Below are 23,285 nucleotides of genomic sequence, written 5' to 3' on the forward strand. Positions count from 1 at the left end.
AGATTTAGGTTAGCTCATAGGGAAACCATTTTAGCTGTAAGGATAGGTAAGCTCTGGAACAGCTGCCCAAGAGAGGTTGTGGAATCCCCGTCATGGGAGGTTTTTAAGAACAAGTTGGACAAACCTGTGTCAGGGAGGATCTAGGTTTACTTGGCCCTGCCTCAGCGCAGGTGGCTGGACTTGGTGACCTCTTGAGGTCCCTTCCAGCCCCACCTTTCTGTGAGTCTACGATTTCCTTGCACAGCGCCACGTGAGACATACAGGTCTTTGTTGCCCTCTAGTGGCTGGGCCATATAAGTGGTTTATGAGTCTGTTGTTGCTTCCAGGTAACACCGCTATCCTTTAGCTCCAGCAATAAAAGTTTCAACCTTTAGATCTATAGGTCACAAGTCCAGTTCCTGCTATTGATCCAGGTAGGGCAGGACTAGCAGCTTGCACTAGCCCAGGAGCTAAGAGCACCCAGGCCAGATTCCACTCAGTGGTAGTTCAGAGACCAACCCAGAGGCAAAAGGTGTTTGTGTACTGATCACTGCCTCCTAGAACTGCAGCTCTGTGCTTTGAGCTCATGCTTTGAAGGTGCCACTTGAAACCCTCCCTGCCTGCTCTCTTGCTTTGATGCTTTGTCACTCCAGGCGCAGCGAGGACGGACAAGGACATCGGCTGGCATGCAGTGAAAGATGAACCCTCCAGCGCTCTGCCCCATGTGATCCGTCTCAGCAAAGGCCCTTCCCAGAGACCAAAGGCAGAATTAAACTGCTCCCTGCACAGGACGCTCAGATTTATGGAGATTCTGGTTACACTGCACTGTCTGCTAACCAGATTATAAATGGGAACTGACAATTTTATTATTGCGTAAGTTTCCTCTCCATTACAGTCCTCACCACCTACCCGCACATCGTTAATGCAAATCCGGAGCCACTCAGACTAAACTGAGAAGGCACCAGCACTCTTTAGTCTATTCTCTCCTGTATATGTATGTCGCACATTTACAGCATCTATCCGTTTACACACAGCTATATATCTCTTACTAGTACCCTCCAGTGCTGCTGCAGCAAGCCCTGTAACTGGGAGGGAGCACAGTTCAGTGGTTACAGTAGGGGATGGGAAGTCAAGACTCCTGGGTTTCAGACATGGCTCCATCCTTGACTCATTGGGCAAGTCACAGCCCTTCTCTTGTCTCAGTTTCCCCCTCTGTGAAATAAGGGGCATGATAGTTCTTCAGCTCCCAGGATGGCCTGTGGCGCTATGGCCCACAGTCTGCAATAACTCTGTGAGTGTAATGTCCATCTACACCCATGGGAATCCTCCTGGGAACTGAGGGCAGGATCTACTGTAGGGGCTGGAGTAGAAAGACAGCCTGAGACATAAGCCCTTGTATCAGAGGCCTGAGCTAAAGTAGTCAAAACTTTGCTTATATAAAGCAAAGTTAAGTTGTGAGCAAGAGGCAGGCCTTGCTCACAGAATTTGGTACGTGTAGGGCTGATACTGTAAAAACACATATTCCTAAGAGGAGCTAGGCACAAAACACTCATGCAAGCACATTCCAAAAGGGTGGTACCAGAACACCGCGATAAACACATTCCCCAAAGATAACAGGAACATGCTGACCCAGCTTAAGGATAAGGTCAGGATGACAGCATGATGAATAGAGATGTTTTGATCGAACGTATAGGTACAAGGCAATGGGTGGCGCCCTAATACATCAGAGGGTGGCACCCCGATATGTTGAGGGTGATACGTCACTTGTTTGTATTGGTTTATAAAGATGTATCTCAGAGGGAGTGTCTTTGTCCAGCCAAGGGGGCAGTGGAAAGTCCTGCCACTGACTGAGCTGCGTCCATTGCCATGGGCATCCGTGCTAGTGTAACTGTAGACATTGATCCAGGGAGCTAGGACCGTGCTTTGCTGACAGTAAACCTGGCCGGGCGCCTTCGCACCTTAATGGATCTTGTGGTCATTGGGCGGTTCCCTAGAGATCTACTGTGCCAGCTGTCTGCACAGAGCTGGGACAACACACAAGGAGAACACACATGCAGCTGAACATCTGATGACCAGGGTCTGTGACCCGTGGTGGGCACTTGGGAAAGGAGGACTGTGGCCAATTATATCAGCTCTTTGCGGGGTACACTGGACAGAATGCAAATGTCCAGCGTTAGTAACGAGCAGGTTTTGGAAAGAATCTCCTGCTTCATTCGCTGGCTCTTAAGGGTCTGGAAGAAACTCTCCCAGGGGAAAATCACCCCACAGCTGCTTACTGTTGGGAGGGATACAGGTCTGATCCAGCATGGGCCTTCCTACACTCCTGGGAATGGCTTGGCGCTGATGGACATGGTACATTTCAGGAGCCTCACAGATCCTCATCTGCAGTGCCCTTTGGAGACAGCAGTCCACAATCACACACAGAAGGTGGAGGCTGGTGTATGTGACGGTCCTGTGCATGCCTGGGGCGAGAAGGGCATAGGAACAGAGTCTGGAAAACACCAGCAGTTGAAGGGTTAAACCTACTCCAGCCAGTTCTTCTCGGGTTGATTTTTATTTTTTAAAGTGTCTGGCCCAGCTTCTGTCCGGAGAGACAGCAGTGGAAATCCGGCGGAACTCTATGCAGTGCAGTGGAGCTGCTCTGCATTCCCAGCGGTGTCGCCGAGAGCAGAAATTGGCTCTGTGTTTCTAATCAGAGCTGATGGAAGGGCCCCTGCAGAGCCCTCACTGTGTCACAGATTGTTTCAGGCCATAGCAGGGAGATGGTTTAATGCAAATTCATATCATGTAGTGGATGCCTTGTAAACTCCATGGATTTTCTCGGCATGGCATTGTTCGCAGGCTGCTCTGATCAATCAAGTTTGCTACCGAAGTGCTCGGCTGGTGTTTAAAAGCATGGGCTTGTGGTTAAAGCACAGACTCAGCCTCAGGACACCAGTTTCTATTGCCAGCCGTGTGCCACTGACTTCATATGTGATCTCAGGCAAGTCATTTGCCTTCTCTGATCGCTTCCCCACCTGTAAAATAATAATCCCTCGCTCTTCAACAGTGCATTGCACTAGATCTCAAAGCTCTTCACAAAGGTTGTCAGAATCACTATCCCTGTTTTACAGATGGGGAAACTGAGGCACAGAGCGGGGCTGTGACTTGCCCAAGCTCACCTAGTAAGCCAGTGGCAGTGACAGGAATAAAACCCAGGTTTCCTGAATACCAAGCCGTGTTCAACCCACTAGGTCACGCTGCCTCCCCGTAACAGAGGGCTACGGTGACTGACCTTTTTCGCAGACATGCTGGGAGCCTTCATGAGTTTAGAATGGCGGGGGGGAGGTGCGGGGGGCCGCCCAGAGCAGTGCCCTTCAGCAGGGCTGGCCTCGGTGCAGGGGCGGAGGGAAGAGTCAAGTTGCCGTGGAAGCCTTGAGGCAGAGGCAGTCTGATTCAGCTCTCTTTGTGCTTCTCAAGGAGCTTCTCCCCACACAGTCCTGAGCGCAAAAGGGGGATCATGTCTGGCTGGGCTCCGGAGAAGCTGTCAGAGGCCAGCTCCCCTAGGCTGCAGCGGTGGGTGAGTGGCTCGCTGGGAGTGCGCCTTCCCGGGAAAGAGGGTGAGAAACGTCTCTCAGCCCGACCATCCAGAGCCGGTCTATTTGGATGAAATGAGCTTGAACCAACATTGCTTTCGAGATGATGGAAGTCCGACATGCCTCGCTGTAAATAATACAAGGAGTAATTATGTCTCAGGGAATTAATGTGCTGGGTGCTCAGAACACGAGGCTGCTGTGAGCATGTGAAGTTCAGCTGCTCCGCAGGCGAGCCAGGTCACAGACCATGGCTAGGGACATGGGCATGGTCAGGCAGTTGTTTGATGATGCACCTGGAGGGAATGTCACAGTATGTCCTGACTGCTCTGAGATTCTGCCTCAGGCCAGGCTGTGATGGCTTTAAAAAGACAATGTGTCTACCTGGGACTGGCAAGCTTCCCAATGACATGTATTCAGGTTCTTATACTGCCCTCCTCTCCATAGTATCTGAGGGGCTTAGGCTATTTGTAGGTAGTAGGTCATACTTAGATTGTAGGTCATCAATGGAATGAGTTTGGGGTTCTCAATCTGGACTCGGGTGAATGGTTATCAACATCATAAAGCAATCACTGCCTTCATCAGGATGGGTAGCCTGTACTCAAGAGAGGCCCAGGGCTGGAATAGCCGAGAGATTCTGCAGGTCGGTGCATTGGCAGAGCTGTGGGGGGGAGCCTAGAGCTGGAGTGGCAGAGGAGGCTGTGTTTGCGCACTGGGGGTCTACAAAGTCTCCCTGCCCTCCTCCTGTTCTTCCCTCCCTTCCTGATTCACTAACAATATCCCAGAATGTAGCGGTCCATGACCTCACTGACTGCAAAAGCCTCTTGACAGCCTATGCAAGCTGCCCTCTGCAGCGTCCGGCCCTGGGACGGTGCCAGCAAACCAGCCAGGGGCAGGGAGAATTGGAAGTGGCAGATGAATGGACCCTGGCTGGCTGGACAGCCTGGTGCATGGGGAGTCAGCCCAGAAATCTGGGCCTCCCTCGGCTCTCCTCACAGCTCTGACATAAGTCGGTCTAGGAAGGTACATCGCTCAGGGCTGTGAAAAATTCTGTGTGACGTAGGTAGGTTGACCTAACCCGCACTGGAGATGCTGCAAGGTTGACGGAAGAATTCTTCTGTATGCCTTCCGGAGGGGTGGATTTACTGCAGCGATGGAAACCCCCTTTCATGCTGTGGGATGTGTCTACTGGGCAGCGCCGTAGTTGCTGCTCTGCAGTTTGTCGTGTAGACACAGCCTCACAGACACATAGAAAGGTGGGTGTTTAAATTGAATACACATCGATTGCCTCCATAGTGCCCTCAGCCACCTCTTCCATGCGTGTGGACGGAGCCCAGGCCAGGGGAGACCCTGTGTGGCGGCACTAGGCAGAAAAGGCTGGAAGCCAGAGAGAACCTCAGGGTCTGCTGGTGTCCAGCAGCCTCCAGGAAGAATCCTCTTGAGAATCACTAACACCAAGTCCAGTCTGTGCTAAAACACTAGGGACACTTCAGCTCTCACACACACGTGTGTGCTCTCACAGGCTTTTGCACACACATCTGGGGCTTTGTGGTTACGGGGCGGGCCAGGCAGCCATGTTTAGAAATGGGGTCCTGACCACTTCAGAAAGAGAGGGACAATGGCACCAGGATTCCACTGGCTCTCTGATATTGGACTGAAGTGAGGCATAACGCAGTAAGTCAGCAGGCAGGCGGAGACGCAGCTGGGGGGCTGGGAGGGACGCTGGTTCCAGATGAGGTATGTCTAGCAGGGGCACTGCGGTCAAATCCCGCAACCCTACAATAATTACTGTTATTAATACAGGGCTGGTGGCAAAGCTGTGTCTGCCCTGACTGGGCATGTGCACGGTCTGCTCCCGAGTTATGAAACTAACAAAAAAATACTTAGTTTGAAAAAGCAACTTGCCCAATGTCAGAAGCGTCAACAGAGGGTGACTCACTGGCCTAACCCTCAGGTGTAGACTGCCTGCTCCCTCTAGAATCATAGGGCGAGCTCCCACCGAGGCCAATTCAGCCCCATTGTCCAGAGAGGAGCTGAATTCTCGATACATCCCTGAGTGTTTATCGGCCCGAGGAAACCTCAGGACAGGTGCTGGGTGGCTCTGGGTTAAAGAGCTCTGCGGCAGTTCACAGAGAAGTGGAGGAGGTTGACAATCCCGGGCCAAAATTTGCACTGGCGTGTTTGGTGTTGGCTACCACTCTCCCACTCGCCATGTCACCAGCAGCCCGTTCCATCCCTACGAAGTCTTGGCTGGCATTTAAGCGGGGCCCTACATGGTGAGAGGGAAGACACCGCACTCAGAAAAACCATGGAACACAGAACAGATGAATTCAGAATGTTGCCTATTTTTAAAAGCCCGGCCTTCCCAGCCAGTCCACTCAGCACCAATCAAGCGGGTTTGTAGCTCACTCACATTCGTTTGCTTGAAACTTCGAAACGGGCCTGGTTCTGAAAAAAGAAGTAAGCTGGTAAGGGCGTGTCAGTCTCCAAGGGCAGGTCCTAAAGAGTGGCAAGGCTAGTAAGCCAGCTGTCCGGGGATTCGGTTATTATGGCCTGGCATTTTGCTTGCAGAATTGCAAGCTTTTGGTTTTGTGCAACATAGACCCATTAATAAGTGAGGACTAAATCTGCTCCCAGGGCGAATTGTAAGAGGCTGTGTTTCGTTGAGGTGCATTTTGGGAAAACCTTTCATGACGTTGGGGTTTGTTTGTTTGTTTTGGGGGCAGAATCCCAACAAGGCCACCTGGATGAGAGGGGCTAGAAATCTGAGCAATTTGTTAGCACCGATGACGCATGTGTCTTAAAACGAGGGCCGGTCACTGCTGATTGCGATTAACAACCGTTCTGGACAGGCAAGAAAGGCAGGCTGGCCTTGTGGGTAAGGCGGTGGAGTGGGTCAGTTCCCAGCTCTGCCACAGGGTTCCTGCGTGACTGGGGGCAAGTCACTGAATCTCCATAGGCCTGATTCACCCTCTTTGTGTATCGAGGCTGGTGCCAAGGGCTGTAGGGCAGGCCTGAGATCCCACCCTTGCTCAGACATAGCTTTGAGCAGGGGGTTGGACTATATCACCTCCTGAGGTTCCTTCCAACCCTGATATTCTATGATTCTATGATAGCCCCAACAGTGCTGCAGCCCTGGGTGCAGGGGGAGCTCTGGGCAGAACAGAAGCAGGGAGTGGTGGCCTGGAAGAGGGAGGTAGCAGGAGCAGCCCTGCAAAGGGCCACAGGGACCTGAGTGCTGCCAGACTCAGGGCTAGGGCTCTCAGCTGCCTCTGAACAGGACAGGCACAGATGCCAGCCCAGGGATGAATCCTGTCTCTGGTGCCTCCATTCTCCATCCATACAATGGACATAATAAGAACATAAGAATGGCCATTCTGGGTCAGACCAATGGTATCCTGTCTTCCAGCAGTGGCCTGTGCCAGATGCTTCAGAGAAAATGAACACAACAGGGCGATTGTTGAGAGATCCATCCCCTGTCATCCAGTCCCAGCTTCTGGCAGTCAGAGGCCCAGGGACACCTGGACCGTGTGTTTCCCCATCTCCCAGGGGCACCAGGAGACTAAAGCCATTCGTGCAAGAGAGGTGCTCAGATACATCACTGAGACAGGAAAAGCAGAGAAATCCTGGAACCACCAGATGAGCAGCGAGTCCTTAGCCTAAATCCCCGCAGGCATTTGCTGTCCGGTGGGGATGCCCCACCATGCCATTGTGACTTGGAGTGCACCAAGCCACCAGCGGGACTGGAAAACACCTTGTGCTTGACGCTCTTCCCAAGCGATTCAGTGCAGATGAGGGGAGGCGAGTCATAGACAGCGCAGTGGATCTAATTCTCCATTTAACTCCTATCAGCTTTCCCACACTCTGGGCAGCTCGTGTGTCAACAGTAATGGTCAGCGCCATTCACAGCAATGCGCAATTTGATTTCATTGTGTCTTCAAAAAACGGATTAGAACTGAGGAGCCAAAGCTTTGTATTTACAGGGGGAGATGTGTCTGAAATTAACCAAGGGCCCTGCGGCCTGGAGCTGATGGAAATTTAAAGAAATCAAGTGTGTGGAGCTCATTTTTCTGTAGTGGACACAACACAGCCACATAACCGGTCAGGACATGGTGCTCATGCAACCTCTAACCTTAATGAAAAGGAGGAAGAGACTTAAGTGAGTCCACACAGAGCTGAAGCAGGATCACACACAGCCACTGCTTTTCTAGGCCTGCTGACCTTGTGAAATCTGACCAGCTCCCAGCACCTGGCTTACACATTGTACAGAAATGAAGCCATAGCAAAACATAATTAAGGCCTTTCTGTCTAGCTGAGGTTTTTCTGTAGCACCTATCACCACAGCATCTAAGTGCTATCAGCTTTGGAGTTCCCTGTAACTCTTGTGGCTTCAATAACTCCTATGAAATACCGCTGCAGAAATCGCAGGTAGTGTTCCCAAACATTGTAGCACTGATACGGCCGGCTTTGGGCAATTACTGCAGGACACTGCTGTTCTGGTATCTCGGGGAACCTTATAGCAGGCTGCTTTTTGGTTGGGGTCATCACTGAGTCCCAGCCTGAAGCAATCGATCCAGCATTGACCAAGCGTAGCATAAATGAGTCAGCCTTCAAAACAACCGAAAGGGGATGCTGGATTCTGACTTTTAGCCACTCAGCTGAACTGTCAAGATCCCCCCTGCTCACTGTTTGATGGCAATAAAGCCTAATGGGGAAGGAGAAAGCTCTCTCGGGCTTTAATCTGAGATAAACATAAACATCTTTAAAACCCCCAGCCAACCTTTTGGTTCATCTTTGCAAGAATGTGTTAGGATCATTCCATGGTGAGAGAGCTGTTTGGACATTGTGTGCTCCCTGCTCCTCCCTGCTGTTCTTCCCAGGGACTGGCACAAGACAGGAAGGTCATTAGACAGCTGCAGGTGAATCCCGCCAAATTCAATTCACTACTTCCCGTTGTAAAACACCGTTCCCTTGACTGTGGAACACAGGGGATCCAGGCCTGTTCCGGCCCCTTCACACTGGTGCCAAATCACATTGAATTCAGTGCTTTGGGTCGTCACACAAGGATTTGCCCAATAACACCACAACACACTATGTAAAAATACAGGTGGGGCATTGCTCACATATTGGCTACTGACCAGCCCAAGAGCTCACTGAAGGATAAAGGAAGCAGAATTCCAGGGTGCTCTGTGCATTTTGGTGCCTAGCATAATGGTTCAGTGCCTAGCATAATGGGGTCCTGATCCCCGGTTAGCCCTACTTTACTGCTGTCATTCTGAGCCAGGCAGCTGTTTTGGTTGCTTACAAAGAAATTCAGTCCTCATTACAAACTCCAAGAAACACACACTCGACTCCAAAGTCGGCGGATGCTCATTTGACTAACTGCCCCAAAGCCGACACAGAATCTGTTCTCAGCACTGCCACAATAGTCAGGGGTGAAAGTAACTTAAAGGACTTACCGGTACTTCGGAGACCTGAGCGGGGGCGTGGCCTCTACCGGAAGAGGCGTGGCTCAACCAGAAGAGACGGGGCCTTTAAATACCCGGGTCCTTTAAATCAAGATTTAAAGGCCCAGGGCTCTGGCTGCAGCTGGGAGCCCCAGGGCCTTTAAATCAACCCCAGATCGGGGCTCAGGGGCGATTTAAAGGGCCCTGGGCTCCAGCCATCGCTACTGCAGCAGAGCTCCGGGCCCTTTAAATCACCGCTGGAGCCCTGCCGCCGCTATCCCGGGGCTCCGGCAGTGGGGCTCGGGCAGCCCTTTAAAGAGCCCGGGGCTCCGGCTGCTGTGGGGAGCCTGGGACTCTTTAAAGTGCCAGCCTGGGGAAGCCGGTCCAGTCTGGCACGGCCTACTGGCTCTTGCCGGTACACCTACCGTACCGTACTGACTTACTTTCACCTCTGACAATAGTTCATAGGCCCCCTCTGCCATCAGATGTCGGCTACTGCTGTGGAATACCACACTGAGCTGGGTCAGTAACCCCCGTGATTCATGCTCTGTCCACTTAATGACAACAGCCATGCTGGTGGGGTTGCTTAGCCAGCAAAACCATGGCCAAGTGCCAAGGATCACATTTTCCCTTGAGAAGAGAACGTCTGATATCCCGTTGGGTCTCTCATCTCCACAGGCAGGGCAGCACAGCACCCCCTAGCATCACACTGGGGCAACTGCTTTACAGCGGATGTACTCTATAGCACTGTGGTTCTCGGTCCCTGTAACATGGTGCTCACTGCACCCCACTGAGTTCAGCCTCCAGGCCCGCTCCCTAATGAGTCAGCTGGTGCCACACCGGTGCTCTTTATTCCTGTGTCCAATCCCCACCACCAAGCTCCAATTATTTACAGATTATGTACACATTTGGCCTAGCACAGACCTCACTGGCTACTGGCTACTGGCTGCTGGCTCCTTCTGAGCCTGCCCCCGCCGCAGGCTTCCTCCCTCGGAAGCTTTTAGCCCCTGTTAACGAGGCTGGCAGGTGTGGCCAGTTTCCAGGCCAGTCCTAGATAGTGGGCCAGCCCCTACCCATTTCCCCTGGTTGGGGCAGGAGTGGCAGGAGCTGATTAGGGCTTCCCCTGCCACAGCCCCTTCCAGTAGCTGCATCACATAGGGATTTACGAGACAGATGATCAGTAGTTTGCAGGCTTCCAAGTTATTTAACATGATTCAACATTTTTGCTGCAGCCGTGCCTACAGGTCACCCTGGCTGGGTCCCGTTGTGCTAGGCGCTGTACAGCCATGAAGTAAATAACAGTCCCTACCCCAAAGCGCTTATAGTCTAAAATAACGTTAGCATTAGGAAGCAAAGCAGAGATGTCGCAGAAGCCTGGTAGAAGCCTTCATGTAGGATTTATGTTGGAAAACGCTTCTCCAATCTCTGCCATCTCACTCCTGGGAGCCAGGAGCTAATCGATCCCTGGCATAGCTCCACTGATTTCACACCCCATCACCCATTCCTTCCCCTCCCATATTTATGCTGCAGCCCCCTTTGCAATAGCCATCCCCCTATTCATCTGCTGTGGTGAGGGGATCTCTGGGGCACTTCTCTTTCTAGCCAAGAGATGGGGTCAGAGGAAAGGGGGAAGTAAATACTACATGTGAAAATGCACGTCTCTGACAGAGCGCTGAGGAAGGGTACAGCAGCACTCTGGATGCATTTGTCTCATGGCCGTCTCCTCTCTGCACATATCATTGCACTGCATGCCCTTGAATTTACATACAAGACTTAAAACACAATTAATTTTTGGCAGCTAGCAAAGCCCGAATGAGGCTAATCCCTTTAAATTTTGCATCGTTATCTCATTTTAGCATTATCTAGTTAAACTTAAATGGGCAGGGGGGAAAGTCAATTGCACTTATCTGAAGAGATGTTGCTCCCACTGGAAAATATTCAGTGTTTAGAAGGCCTAGTGGCTGCAGAGTGGAAGAGTGGAAAGCCATAGAGAGGAAAGAGGGGGTGCAGCGGGGTTTTCTGCACCATCCTTTCACCTCTAGGGTTCTCAGTGCAGAATCAAATTGGATCGCAAGTGAAAATGAATGTGATGAGTCTGATCTTGTTTCTATTGATCAAACGTTGTCAGTGTTCAATTAATAGAAACAACCCAGGATTAGAGCAGCTGGGGAGGTGGCAGGTTAAAATTGCCTGTGTTGTAAGTGGAGTGCTGTGTGGGGGCTCAGGACAGGAGGCTGTGGGTCAGGATTGAGCTGGGCTGCGACAGCTGCATGGGGGCTCAAGACAGGACAAGCAGGGGGGCTGTGAGTCAGCATAGCACTCAGCCTTTGCTCACTCATAGGAGTGAGGGTCTCCGTATATCTCTTCCCACAGCACAACTCCGTGCTTCTGAGTCAGACACTCCCCGTCCGACTTAGCTCACTGCTAAGTTGGAAGATCCCCATCCACTTCAGGCTCCCCTCCCCTGTGCATCAGCTCCTGTTGAAGGGAAGCCCTGACACCCAATTTGCCATCTCACAGGGGGAACTCACCCCGCCCCCCCGCGACTCTATCCTCCCCTGCCAATCCCCCGGCAGCTTGGCTGCATGTCCAACACATTCTCCCCGAGCCCTTCAGTTCTGGGGTGGCATCTGGCTGTGCGGTTTCAGGCTAGGCCGTGGCCTATGTCCCTTCTGGTGCCTTGGCTTCTGGAGCCACTGCGTTCACCTCCTTCCCAAGGGGCCCGGGGCAGCTCGACCCGCTGTCGGTGAGCCCAGCAGGGGGGCACGAGACACACTGGCACTTAGTTGGGCATGCTGAAGGGAGCTGTCCTCGGGGGGACGACCTCCCCAGAGCCGCGCCCCCTTTCGCCTTAGAGACCAGGCCCCGGTTTCCGGAGCGGCCAGGGCAGGGCATGCTGCTCCCCACATTGCCCCACCCAGATGTGCAGAGAGCCCCTCTAGGGACCATAAGGCAGCTGGGTCACCAAGTCCTGTGCAGGACTCTCTGCTAAGGGGGCCATTTGGTGCCAACTGTGCTGGCGGTTTGTGTCCTGCGAGGAGCCAGGCTCCGAGCCATCGCCTGCCCGCCCACAAGCAGCTGCGCCGTGGCCAGGACTCAGTCTGCTCCTGCAGCGCCGCGGTGATGACCTTGGACGGTCCCCGGAGCCATCCCGCCCCTCGCGGAACAGCGGCCCCGGCTCACCGCTCCCGCTCGCGTCCCCGTGGGCAGGCGGGTGAGACTCACGTGTACAAAGGCTGTAGCTGTAAGTGTGACGTCTTCTGTGGGGCCTGGTAGCCGTAGGAATCGAATCCTCCGATGAAGTCAACTGGGGAGAGGAAAGAATAGAAGGTGGGTGTCAGCAGGGGCTCCGGCTGCTACTGCAGGGAGACGCGGCTGGAGCGGGACAGGGCAGTGGATTTTAGGCTCCTTCCTTCTTCTCTGCCCTCCCGCCCCCACTCTAGGTTAACGGCCCAATCCCCCAGCAACGGAACCTCCTGGTGACCATCTCAGAATGGGGTCAGCCAGCAGGGTCCCTCCATGCTCGTGCTGAGTGGCTGAGGGGGAGAAGGTGTGTGTCGGAGACAGAGCGTGTCGGACTGCGTGAATGCATGACAGGCAGAGAGTGCATCGGCATGCGAGCGTGTCCCCTGGTGCCTGGAGGAGGCCCCGGGGCCTGATCCCTCTCTCTCAGCGGTGGAAATCCTCAGTGACCCCACGGAAGTCAGTGCAGCATCCCAGCAGGAGAGCCAGGGTAAGCGAGAGGAGACTCCGGCCCAACATTCATACGCCTAGACCACGCAGCCTGTGAGCTCAGTACGTGTGTCCCAGCCGCCTTCCCATTGCCCAGACGGAAGATAAATGCAGGAAGAGCCAGACTGACTTAAAAAGATCCCCCCGGCTCTTTTCTACTCAAGACAATAGACCTCGCATTTCACGCTGGACAAAGTGGGTAAAATTACCCTACCGTTGTCTCCAAAGTGGGCATTTAAGGAGAATTATGGGTGATTTAAGTCTCATTTAAAGTGTGTAATTTAGAGGAATTACAGACACCAATAGATCAGTTTTCACTTCTGCGATGGTTGTGATTTCCCTCCGACAGATTAATCCCCCTTCAGACAGCATTAATACAAGGAGCCTGGTTATTGTTTTAGAGTCCATTACCTGGTCTATGAGCCCCGGGGGGCACTTGCCAGAATAAACAATGCGTGGGCCTACTCTGGAGCAGAAGGGACATGCAAACATGCCAAGTGAGTGGCCTGCCTCCAGTGCAAACCAGGGGAGCTTTCGGCACACACGGTGTCCAGAGGCAATGGGAAGTGGGCCGTACTGAGGGGAGACACTGGACCTGGATAAGTGGGCAGACTGCTGGCCTCAGCTCCCCAGAGCACATCTTGCCCTGGATTTCTGCTCCCCCTGCAATGTGGGCATCTATTACTAGGTGGGCAAAATGTTTTCAGTCAAGATCTTTTCTGCCCAATGTTTGCAAGCACCATTGTTCTTTTGTGTTGCTAACAGGCTAGCAGTGTTTGCTTGCCGGCTGCCAGACGCCCCCCTCCATCTCTCTCTCACACACACATACATACAGGCACTGTTGGCAAGTGCAAATCCTGCTGGGAAAGGGCCAAGTGAATTCTGCTGACTTACCAAGGCAGGTGGCTCCTTACCCCCCTGGATACAGGGGTGGAACTTTCTGGGGCAAGAGGATCTAGGATGTAGGCCGAGCAGTCATGAAGGAGGAGCCCCGAGGAGCTGCAGCGACTGGGAGGAGGTTTGACCTGAACTTTGTTACCTGATTGTTGACTGTGTTAATAAAGCCAAATCCCAGGTGGGGGGTGAGTGCAGATGCAGTCTGTAGAGCAGGCTGGGAAAGCGTTATTCTATCAAAAATCTCATTACTCAGTCAAGACCTTTCTCCTGCTACTCACAGTTTGTGCTTATCTAGCCACTTCCAGGATCTGAAAGCACTCTACAGATGGTCACTAAGCTAATCCCCCACCCTGCAGTGCAGGCTGGTATCAGTATGCCCATGTTAAACATGGCACAGTGAGGGGAAGGATTTTCTTCCAGCTCATAAAGGAAGTTATGAGGACAGCCAGGAATCCCGGCTCCCATCCCTCTCCTGTAGCCACTCTTCCTTACTGAAGACAGGGAAGATGACAGGCTCTTTATTACTATTTATTATTTATATTGCAGGAGCACCGAGGAGAGCCCCAATGGATCAGGCTCCCATTGTGCTAGGCACTGTGCAAACACAGAACAAAGACAGTCCCTGCCCCAAAGCACTTACAAATGAAGGCAGGAGACATGACTTTATCTGTCATCTGCAAAGCGCCGTGTACATTTCGGAGGCTCCGTAAATGTTCTCTAGTAATCACAGCACCCCCCAGTGGTGCCTGCTGGTGCTAGCACTTCCAGGCTGGAGCCGATTCACCCCTGAAGAGGGACACTTTCATGAGGGACTGTGACTATTTGAAAAATCCAGTGCAGGAGGATTGCCTCTCCCACCCACAATGCTGCCTGCCCTGGGGCAATACTGCCAGCATTATCCCCCGGGTTGTTTCAAATCACAGCTCAGGGTGACCTTTTCTGCTTTTTGTCTTGGATCAGCAGAGTTTCGATCCACCAGCCCTGGGCTCTTGAGGCAAGAGGGGGAAAGGGCTCCATTTTCTTCAAAGTTTGCAAAAGCAGATGCAGTGTCTTATCCCAGGATTGGCTCATCCCCATTCTCTGTCACGTACCCTGGCTTCCTAGCCATCCCTTCATCCCTTTATTGACTCGCCATGCATTCCCCTCATCCTCCAGCAACTTCGCCGACTGTCCATCTGCTCATCCCCTGCTCCCCTTCCTGTCACCTTCACTGCTTTCCTCTCCCTCCCTCCAGCCATGGACACTTTCAGTGGTGTTCCCCTCCATCCCCTCACTGCCTCCACATCCCTCTCTGACTCCAGTACAAAACTGCCTGCCTGGCTTTCAGAACTGCCCAAGAGCTTGCTCCTCCCGACCAATGACCTTACACCCACCCACTCCCCGAGCTGCTCACTCCAGCCCCCTCACCTCCCTCCCAATGATTCTTCACATCTGGGGCAAGGGGCAGGAAGGGTCCCTTTGTCCCTTGAATTTGCTCCATCTCTCTGGAGCTATCTTCCCACTGCTGTTTCTGAATCACTGAGTCGCTTCATCCCTCTAAATCTCCCTTGACAAATTCCCTTTCCCCTCTTGCCTGCGATTGTCTCTCTAGGCTGAGCGCCAGGCGATAACGCCTACTGGTGGTGCTACGGCAAAATAAGCCGCACTGTTATTCCTATAATCACTCTCAGCTTTGCCACTTAATTCTTCCTGCTGAAATGCTGGGGAGGAATTATACTTCAAAGTTTTCTATGCACTTGGCACCTAAACCGTCCTACGGACATCCTTGGGAGGAATTAAGTATGAGATGTCTGTGAATCCCCTGCAAAGTGGGCAGCCACTCCACTACCCAACGTGAACATAAGGCAGCTTTTGGACAGAGAAACTGTATTTAACCAAATTAGGTTCTCTCCCTGCAAAGCGGAGCCTCCGAGACACTCCGAGAGGGCCAGTGTGGCCGATCTCCCGGAAATAAATATATAAATAATTTAAGAACTATTGAATGCCATGGATTATCCTATTAGTGTTCTGGAAATCAGAGTGAAAAGTCAAGGGGGCCATCCTCCAGGCCTATTTGTCTTTCTAACTTAATATTCAACGAGTTCTCAGTTTTGACGGCATCCATCCATTTCCAAATCTAATAAGATATTCCATTAAAAAGATGCATTTGAATCTCAGCTACAGTGGCATTAATATTAAAAGTGTATTGAATGCATGAGTTTGTTTGAATGCCATGTGCTGTGTGGAATGCAAACACAGTTCAAAGACAGCGGAGGCAGATAAGCTCCTTGCCAAATCTCAATATACATAAGCAACTTATTACAACAGGCGGTGTCCAATCTCACATGGAGATTTTTATTTTCCACTACATCGGTTTGAAATGCTGGTGGAAGGAAAATGCAGAGCGCGAGCCGGAATGTAGATCTCTTTCCTCCCCTAACGAAGTCTGGGAAGCAATTCACTCTTGTGCTGATACTAAGGCAGAGGTGGCCAAAGCCAGGGTCAAATTGCTCTGGGATGTGGCCCGTCGTCGTCCAGCAGAGGTGGTGCCCACAGTGACTACAGGTCTGAACATCTGCCAATGCAATGCATTCTGGGACCCGTTGTCTCCTCTGGGCATGGCTTTGTAATTAAAGAGGAGGGCAGCTGCAGTCTGCTTCATTTTTGTAAGCACCACCCAGCAAGGTGCCAATGTGCCTCTGTTTACCCAGGTTTGGATACTTCTCTATTAAGCAAATGTTAGAGGCCAGTGAGCCAGTTCTTCCTGCACTGCCGAGTTCTAGCTACAGCATTGTAGCACATTCCATGTCGACACTTTATGCAATGGGTAGGGTTGCCAATTTTCTAATCGCACAAAAACCGAACACCCCTTCCTTGAGGCCCTGCTCCTTCTCTGAGACCCCACCCCCACTCATTCCACCCCTCCATCCCCGTCACTTGTCCTCCCCCACCCTCACTCACTCGCTCATTTTCACCAGGCTGGGGTTGGGGTGTGGCAGGGGATGAGGGCCCGGCTGGGGGTGTGGGCTCTGGGATGGGGCCAGGGATGAGGGGTTTGGGGTGCAGGAGGGGGCTCCTGGCTGAGGGGTGGGGCTGAGCGGTTTTGAGTTTGGGAGAGAGCTCCAGGCTGAGGCAGGGCTTTGGGGTGTGGGAGGGGACACGGACTCTGGGCTGGGGGTGTGGGCTCTGGGGTAGGCCAGAAATGAGGGGTTCAGGATGCAGGAAGTGGTGCCTAGGGGTTTGGAGTGTGGGAAGGGGCTCTGGGCTGGGGCAGGGGGCTGGGATGCGGGAGGGGGGTACGGGATCTGGGCTGGGGGTTCAGGCTCTGGGGTGGGGCAAGAAATCAGGGGTTCAGGGTATGGGAGGGGGCTACAGGCTGGGGCAGGGAGTTAGAGTGTGGGAGGGGGATACAGGCTCCGGCTGGGGGTTTGGGCTTTGGGGTGGGGCCGGGAATGAGGAGTTTGGGGTGTAGGAGGGGTCTCTGGGCTGGGGCCGAGGGGTTCGGCGTGCAGGAGGGGTCTCAGGCCTGGGGTAAGGGGTGGGTGGGCTCCGGGTGGCATTCACCTCAGGTGGCTCCCAGAAGTGGCCAGCATGTCCCTCTGGATCCAGGCACCAGGCGCGGCCAGGTGGTTCTGCTCAGTGACCCCACCTGCAAGCGCTGCTCCCACAGTTCCCATTGGCCACAGTTCCTAGCCAATGGGAGCTGTGGAGCCGGCACTCAGGGCGGGGGCAGCGCACAGAGCCCTCATGGCTGCTCCTGCGCCTAGGAGCCTGAGCGACATGCCAGCCACTTCCCGGGAGCTGCACAGAGCCGGGTAGGGAGCCTGCCAGCCCCACACCAACTGGTCTTTTAATGGCCCGGTCAGCAGTGCTGACCAGAGCCACCAGGGTCAATTTTCAACCAGGTGTTCTGGTCGAAAACCAGACATCTGGCAACCCTACCAACCGGAGGGCTTCTCCCGTCAGTGCATATAATCCACCTCCCTAAGAGGTGGTAGCTAGGTCAATGGAAGCATTCTTCTGTCAACCTAGCACTCTCTACACAGGGACTTAGGCTGGCTTAACTCCAACGCTCAGGGGTGTGGATTTTTCATACCCCTGAGCAACATAGTTAAGCCAACCTAATCTTCTAGTGTACACCAGGCCTTAGACACCACAGTTAGTAACTGCTAACCTAGGTACTATAACTAGCACGTGGAGACAGCCAGAATCGAAGGTTTCATTTGGATCATCAAGCAAGAGCTGGAATGCTTCTCAGAATCTCTTTGGAGAGATACATCGCCAAGGTGGGATGGCGGAACCACAGGGAGAGTCCAAAGTTACCAGAACTTTTTCAAGTGTCTGAAGTTTCAGATCAGCTTTGAATCTGGGGGCAGTTCTTGCTCGTCCCTCCTTCACAATCACAGCGATATGAAATATGGCCAAAGGGAGATTGGAGGGGAGGCCCAATCTCCCCAGTGCAGCAGGGTCTAAACCATACATGAGGCTTGTGCACTCATGGCAAAATGTGGGATTTGCACATGCAGTTTGGGCAGCCATTTTGGAAACCTGGGTCTCCTGAGGCAGCCATTATAGAATCATAGAAATGTACGGCTGGAAGGGACCTCCAGGGGTCATCTAGTCCAGCCACCTGAACTGAGTCAGGGCTTAGTAAACCTAGACCGACAGGTATTTGTCCAACCTGGTCTTAGAAACCTCCATTGATGGTGATTCCACAACCTCCCTTGGAATCCTATTTCATAGTTTAACAATCCTTAGAGTTAGAAAGGTTTTCCTACTAACTAGCCTAAATCTCCCTTGCTCCTGTCCTCCCAAGTGCTTGCAACCCCTTCCATCTTGGTGTCATCTACAAATATTATAAGCACACTCTCCACTCCAGTATCCAAGTCATCAATGAAAATATTGAATTGTACTGGACCCAGGACTGACCCCTCCCAGTTTGACAACCTTATATGATCTGAGCCTGCCCCTGAACGGGTGCCAAGTACTCCCTTCCCCCCCATTGCTTTCCTGGCCAGCATGCTGCAGAGAGGGTTTCAGGAGCCCCTTGGGGTGCTGCAATGGAGCAGCTAAAGCGCGAGGAGCACAAACACAAAGTGCCAGCGTCCAAACGTCTTGTGGAAACAACCGCACCAAGGTGTGAATGAATGCTTGCCTCAGTGACCTCAGCCTGTCACAGCTGGCTGTGCTTGGGAAAAGAGCTCCCACCAGGATGCTGCGTGGCCCACATACCCTAGGCAGCCCTGCGTCAGGGACATTTAGCAGACAGAGATTCTAAGGGGAAGCGATGGGGACTTAACCCCCAGAAAAAATCTGGTTACAAACTGGGAGAGGTCTAAGAACGTGGTGACTGAGTTTTGCTGCAGTAGCAACCTTGGATGATGACATGAAGGCAGCTAAAGCAAGCAGAAAGATGGCACAGTGGTTTGTGCACCTTGGGAGGTTGGGGTTTAAATCCCTGCTCCACCTCTTTCTTCCTCTGTGGCCTTGGGCGAGTCACTTAGCTTTTCTGTGTCTCTATTTCTCATCTATATAACAGGGTCTCACAGAGCTGGATGAGGCTAAATACATGAAAGATTTGGAGGCACTCACATAATATGGCGATGGGAGCCATGTGAGTACATAAAATAGAAGGAATTCATCAGTGACAGGCCTCCTACACGAGTCACTTATTTGATGTGGTTTGTGGGGACGTTCCTTGCTGGGGCTTTTTGTTTGATTTACTGGCTGGCTGCGGTAAATCACTGTCTCCGTTTCATTATTCGATGCTGTCAACTGGCTGGAATTAATGATTTGCAGATGAGTAGTAAATGCCACTGGATGGTTATCAGTGTGATTGTACCTTTAATTATTGGCTGAGCACTCAGCACTTGTATGTGGCTGTCTGCAATATTGTTCAATGGAAATAAATGAAATAGATTTTTTTTAAAAATTCTCCCATAGCTGTGCTTACATTTCCTTTCCTCTGTTGGGTTACAAATAAATGGAGTAGGTTGGATCGGTAACAATCTGTGATTATGGCTCTGTGGGTATCCGTCTTTCTGCACAGTGTACTGCCACTCCCATACTATTCTTCCCGCTGGTACTGCTGCTACCATTTCAAAAGCTGGCTAGGAGAAGATAATATTCCATATTTACTGTACCTGAGTAGTGCATAGAAGGGCGAAGCAGGTAAAAGAGCCTACTCTGGTGGAAGCCAGGGGAGAGGCAGGATGTTTCAGTGGTTAGAGCACTGACCAGAGTTCAATTCCTGCTCTGCCACAAACGTCCCGGGCATGTGTCTTTGTGCCTCATCTCTAAAATGGGGCCCTGTGTCAAAGCCTGGGAGGCTCTCCAACACTTACGGAATGGGAGCTGTTTAAGAATGACAGGACACGGTGGCCAAGGGCTTGCTACATGGGATGTGAACGTGCAGTGTGCCAGGCAGTGACGCCACGTGCAGACACTGCCAAAGCACAGCGACTGTGCTTTGGCCTGCTGCTGTTGGAAACGGGACTAGGACAAAGCGCACTCCGATGCTTTTAGTGCGCGGGGGGAGCATCCGCGAGGACATTACTGTGCAGCAAGTGACTGTGCTAAAGAGTCACACCCTGGCTTGCCGCACACTAATGCCCCCTGGAGGCGAGCCATAAGAGAACTGCAATGTGCAATGAAACTTCTAAAGGACAGACCTGCTCCCACAATTATCCCTATTTCATGAACCCAAATCCCCCTTTCCCTGCAACGAAAGAGCAGTATAACAGCCTGTGCTGTTAAGAAATTCCCTCAAAACTGGGACGAAGGGCTGATAAGGCCTGTAATACTGGAGCAAATGCTGCCCTACAGCCTATGTCGGCAAAACTTATATCGCTCGGTGGGTGGGGGGGGGGTGACTATTCAACCCCCTGGAGCGACATAAGTTACACTGACATAACTGCTCATGTGCACAGTGCTGTCAGTGGGAGAACATATGCCACCGACCTAGCTTATGCTGCTCGTGGAGGTGGGTTTTTTATGTCAACAAGAGAGATCTCTCCTGTCGGCATAGAGCATCCTAGCCAGACGCGCTGCAGTGGCATAGCCGTATCGCTCTGTATAGACACACCCTTTCGGGATGAACGGTTGGCCAAAGTTCTGCTGATGGCTAGAAAGACCTGTGTCCTTTACGTTGATGAATCCTTTGTATTGGCCTAGCTGGGGGCTCCTCGGTGCTCTTGTAGGTCTTCGTGTTGTAGAAAAAGGTTTGCTAAAAGCACTTGTGTGTGTAAACATCTCTATCTTTTGAAAACCTTTCTCCATCATGCAAAGACCTACAATAACAAAACCAACACCATTTCATATGATTTGTATCAGATTAATAAAAACCTACAGTTATGGCCCCAAGTCCTATAGTAACATGATTGTTATGCTGAACTATTTGAGACCAGCAGGAGTTTTGGCAATCTGTCATCACGTCCATTCTGGGTGTTATTCAGTAGGGCCATTTTGGACATTTGACTGCTTCTGGATGCCCGGGTGACACATTAGCGCAGATGGCTTTGTGTTTTTCCATCTGTGCTTGGCTGGCTTGGCTGGAAGGTTGTGGCTGTTGCTGTGGCATCTCGTTACAGTGCTTCAAGCCCTTGCCTCCTCCAGATGGGACAGTGCCAATGCCTTCCACTTCTTGGAAGAGTCAGCTGGTGTTGAGCATGGTGGCCCACGTAGTAAGTGGCACTTCAGGCCGAGAGAAGAGAACCTACATGAACTCAGAACTGATTAGGCTCCTGGATGAGGTCTTAGGTTTTGGTTCTATTCTCCCTTATTCAGGTTCATATATGGTACCCATCACCACAGGATCTGAGGACTTTCCAGAAGCACATTAAGTGACGTAACTAGCAGCTGTCACATGTTTCTAATCCATGAATCCCCAAAGAGCGTCCAGGTGACCCATAGCTGAGCTGGTTCAGCATACAGTCCCCGGAACAACTGTGATGCTGGCGGTAGGGTTGTTCAGAGCATGGCATGTGGCCAATCTCTGTACCCAGGTTCTCCCTGAAGGCTCATCTCCACCACAAAACCCTCTTGTGTTAAGACTCAACTGGGAAGAGCAGAGTTAGTCAATATGATGCTGACCATGACTGCGTGGTGTCATGTCCAGCACCACCCTAGCTCATTGTGGTTAGACCCTGCCCCCAGAAGGCATCGGGTGGGAGACTCCTTTGGTTGATCTGCACTCAGGCTAACATTTCACCCATGCTTTTATCCAGAGCCAAAGGTTCCTGGATGCTATAAAGTCGCTCCTACTAACTCTAAAATCCTGAACTCCAGGCATCCCCACACCTCTGCTCAGAATCCAAATCCATCAGCAAACCACTTCCCCTCATAAAAGGAAGTGTTTGAGATTTACAGGAGAAGTCTCCAAAATGAATAGGTGCATAAACATTGATCCTGCTACAGACAAAAATACGCTGGAAGTTCCATGTCTTCAGCTGCTATTTATCGCCCAATATTGATATTTTAGGTGGCACTTTGCTGCGCCAGACACCACAGCACTGGGCTTTAAAAGGCAGTGAACTGAATGTCCAGGTTTTCGCACTGATCAGTTAATTTAGCCGTCTGTCATCTCCAGGCCTGAAAACGTGACACAGAATCTGGAACGTGGTCAGCTGAGGAAAAACAGAAGGGTGCTTATCCTGCACACTGCTTATGTGTTGGGCAGTCCCTCCGCAGGGGCCCAATCTAAATCCCCTTGAAATAAGCCTTTTGCTCCCACTGACTTCCATGGGCGTTGGATTGGGGTCTAATGCCATGGTGGTGCTTCCTGTGGACATCCTGTGTATCATTAACATGTAGCTTCACTCAGCCTCTTCATCAGAGACAGAGCTGGAGTGGAAGATTGATCAGAGGATTGGCCCAGAAGGCTTATTCTGACAAGCACTTGATTGTTCCATCATTTTCCCATTGTATTTCTCTTTTAAGCTAACAAACACAGCACTGATTGAACCAGCTGTCTTATTAGCCAACCTCCCTGCTTTGGGTTGGGGCACAGTGAATGAAACCCACCCTGTGCAAAGAGCCTGCCTTAGGACTATGCATATAAATCTATATGCGTAGACTGTAATTCCTGCTTAAACCATAGAGCAACATGACCTACACAGGATCACACAGCCAGTCAGTTGCAGAATAGAAACCAGGGGCTCTGACTCCCTGCACTTACCGTTAGACTACACTGCCTTCCTGATAAACCAGTGCTTGGGGAATCCAGATTGTGGTGAATGCTGGGGATGGGGAAGGTTGGTGGGTGGGAAGGTGAGGGAAGGGGCATTTTTGCGAGGGGGAAATGGGGAAGAAATCATGCTGGAGCTCACAAGGCCTGCACTTTTGCTTTTTTGTTGTCTGTCCATATCTGACTGTCTGTCTTGTTATTTGTATTTGTAAGATCTTCGAGGCAGAGACCTCTTCCATTCCATGTGCATGCAGCCAAACCTGGCTGGGGCTTTTAGGTGCTACCGAAAAACAAGGAATCATTTCCTCAATGGGCATGTATGCCAGCGGGCAACACCACACAAGAGCAACAGGAGGTGTTGCAGGAGCAATCCCAGGCCAGAATCTGGGACAGGCCCTGGCCTCCCGCCATCATTTATTAGTTAAACGGCTCTCGATAACCGATGGCCACTAGTTCTGTCTTTCTGGCCCCTATAGGGAGCAGGTTCTCTTCAGG

General features: G+C 51.8%; 1 protein-coding gene across 1 annotated transcript in view; it reads right to left on the minus strand.

The window, feature by feature from the left end:
- The window catches only part of NKAIN1 (sodium/potassium transporting ATPase interacting 1), a 209,135-nt gene that overhangs the window by 21,401 nt on the left and 164,449 nt on the right, over nucleotides 1-23,285 (minus strand). The window contains exon 6 of the mRNA XM_048826180.2: nucleotides 12,224-12,305. Within this exon, the coding sequence (XP_048682137.1) occupies nucleotides 12,224-12,305 (82 nt within the window). The remainder of the gene's footprint in view (nucleotides 1-12,223; nucleotides 12,306-23,285) is intronic.

This window comes from Caretta caretta, chromosome 19 (genome assembly GCF_965140235.1).
Source record: "Caretta caretta isolate rCarCar2 chromosome 19, rCarCar1.hap1, whole genome shotgun sequence".
In the NCBI taxonomy this organism is placed as follows: domain Eukaryota; kingdom Metazoa; phylum Chordata; order Testudines; family Cheloniidae; genus Caretta; species Caretta caretta.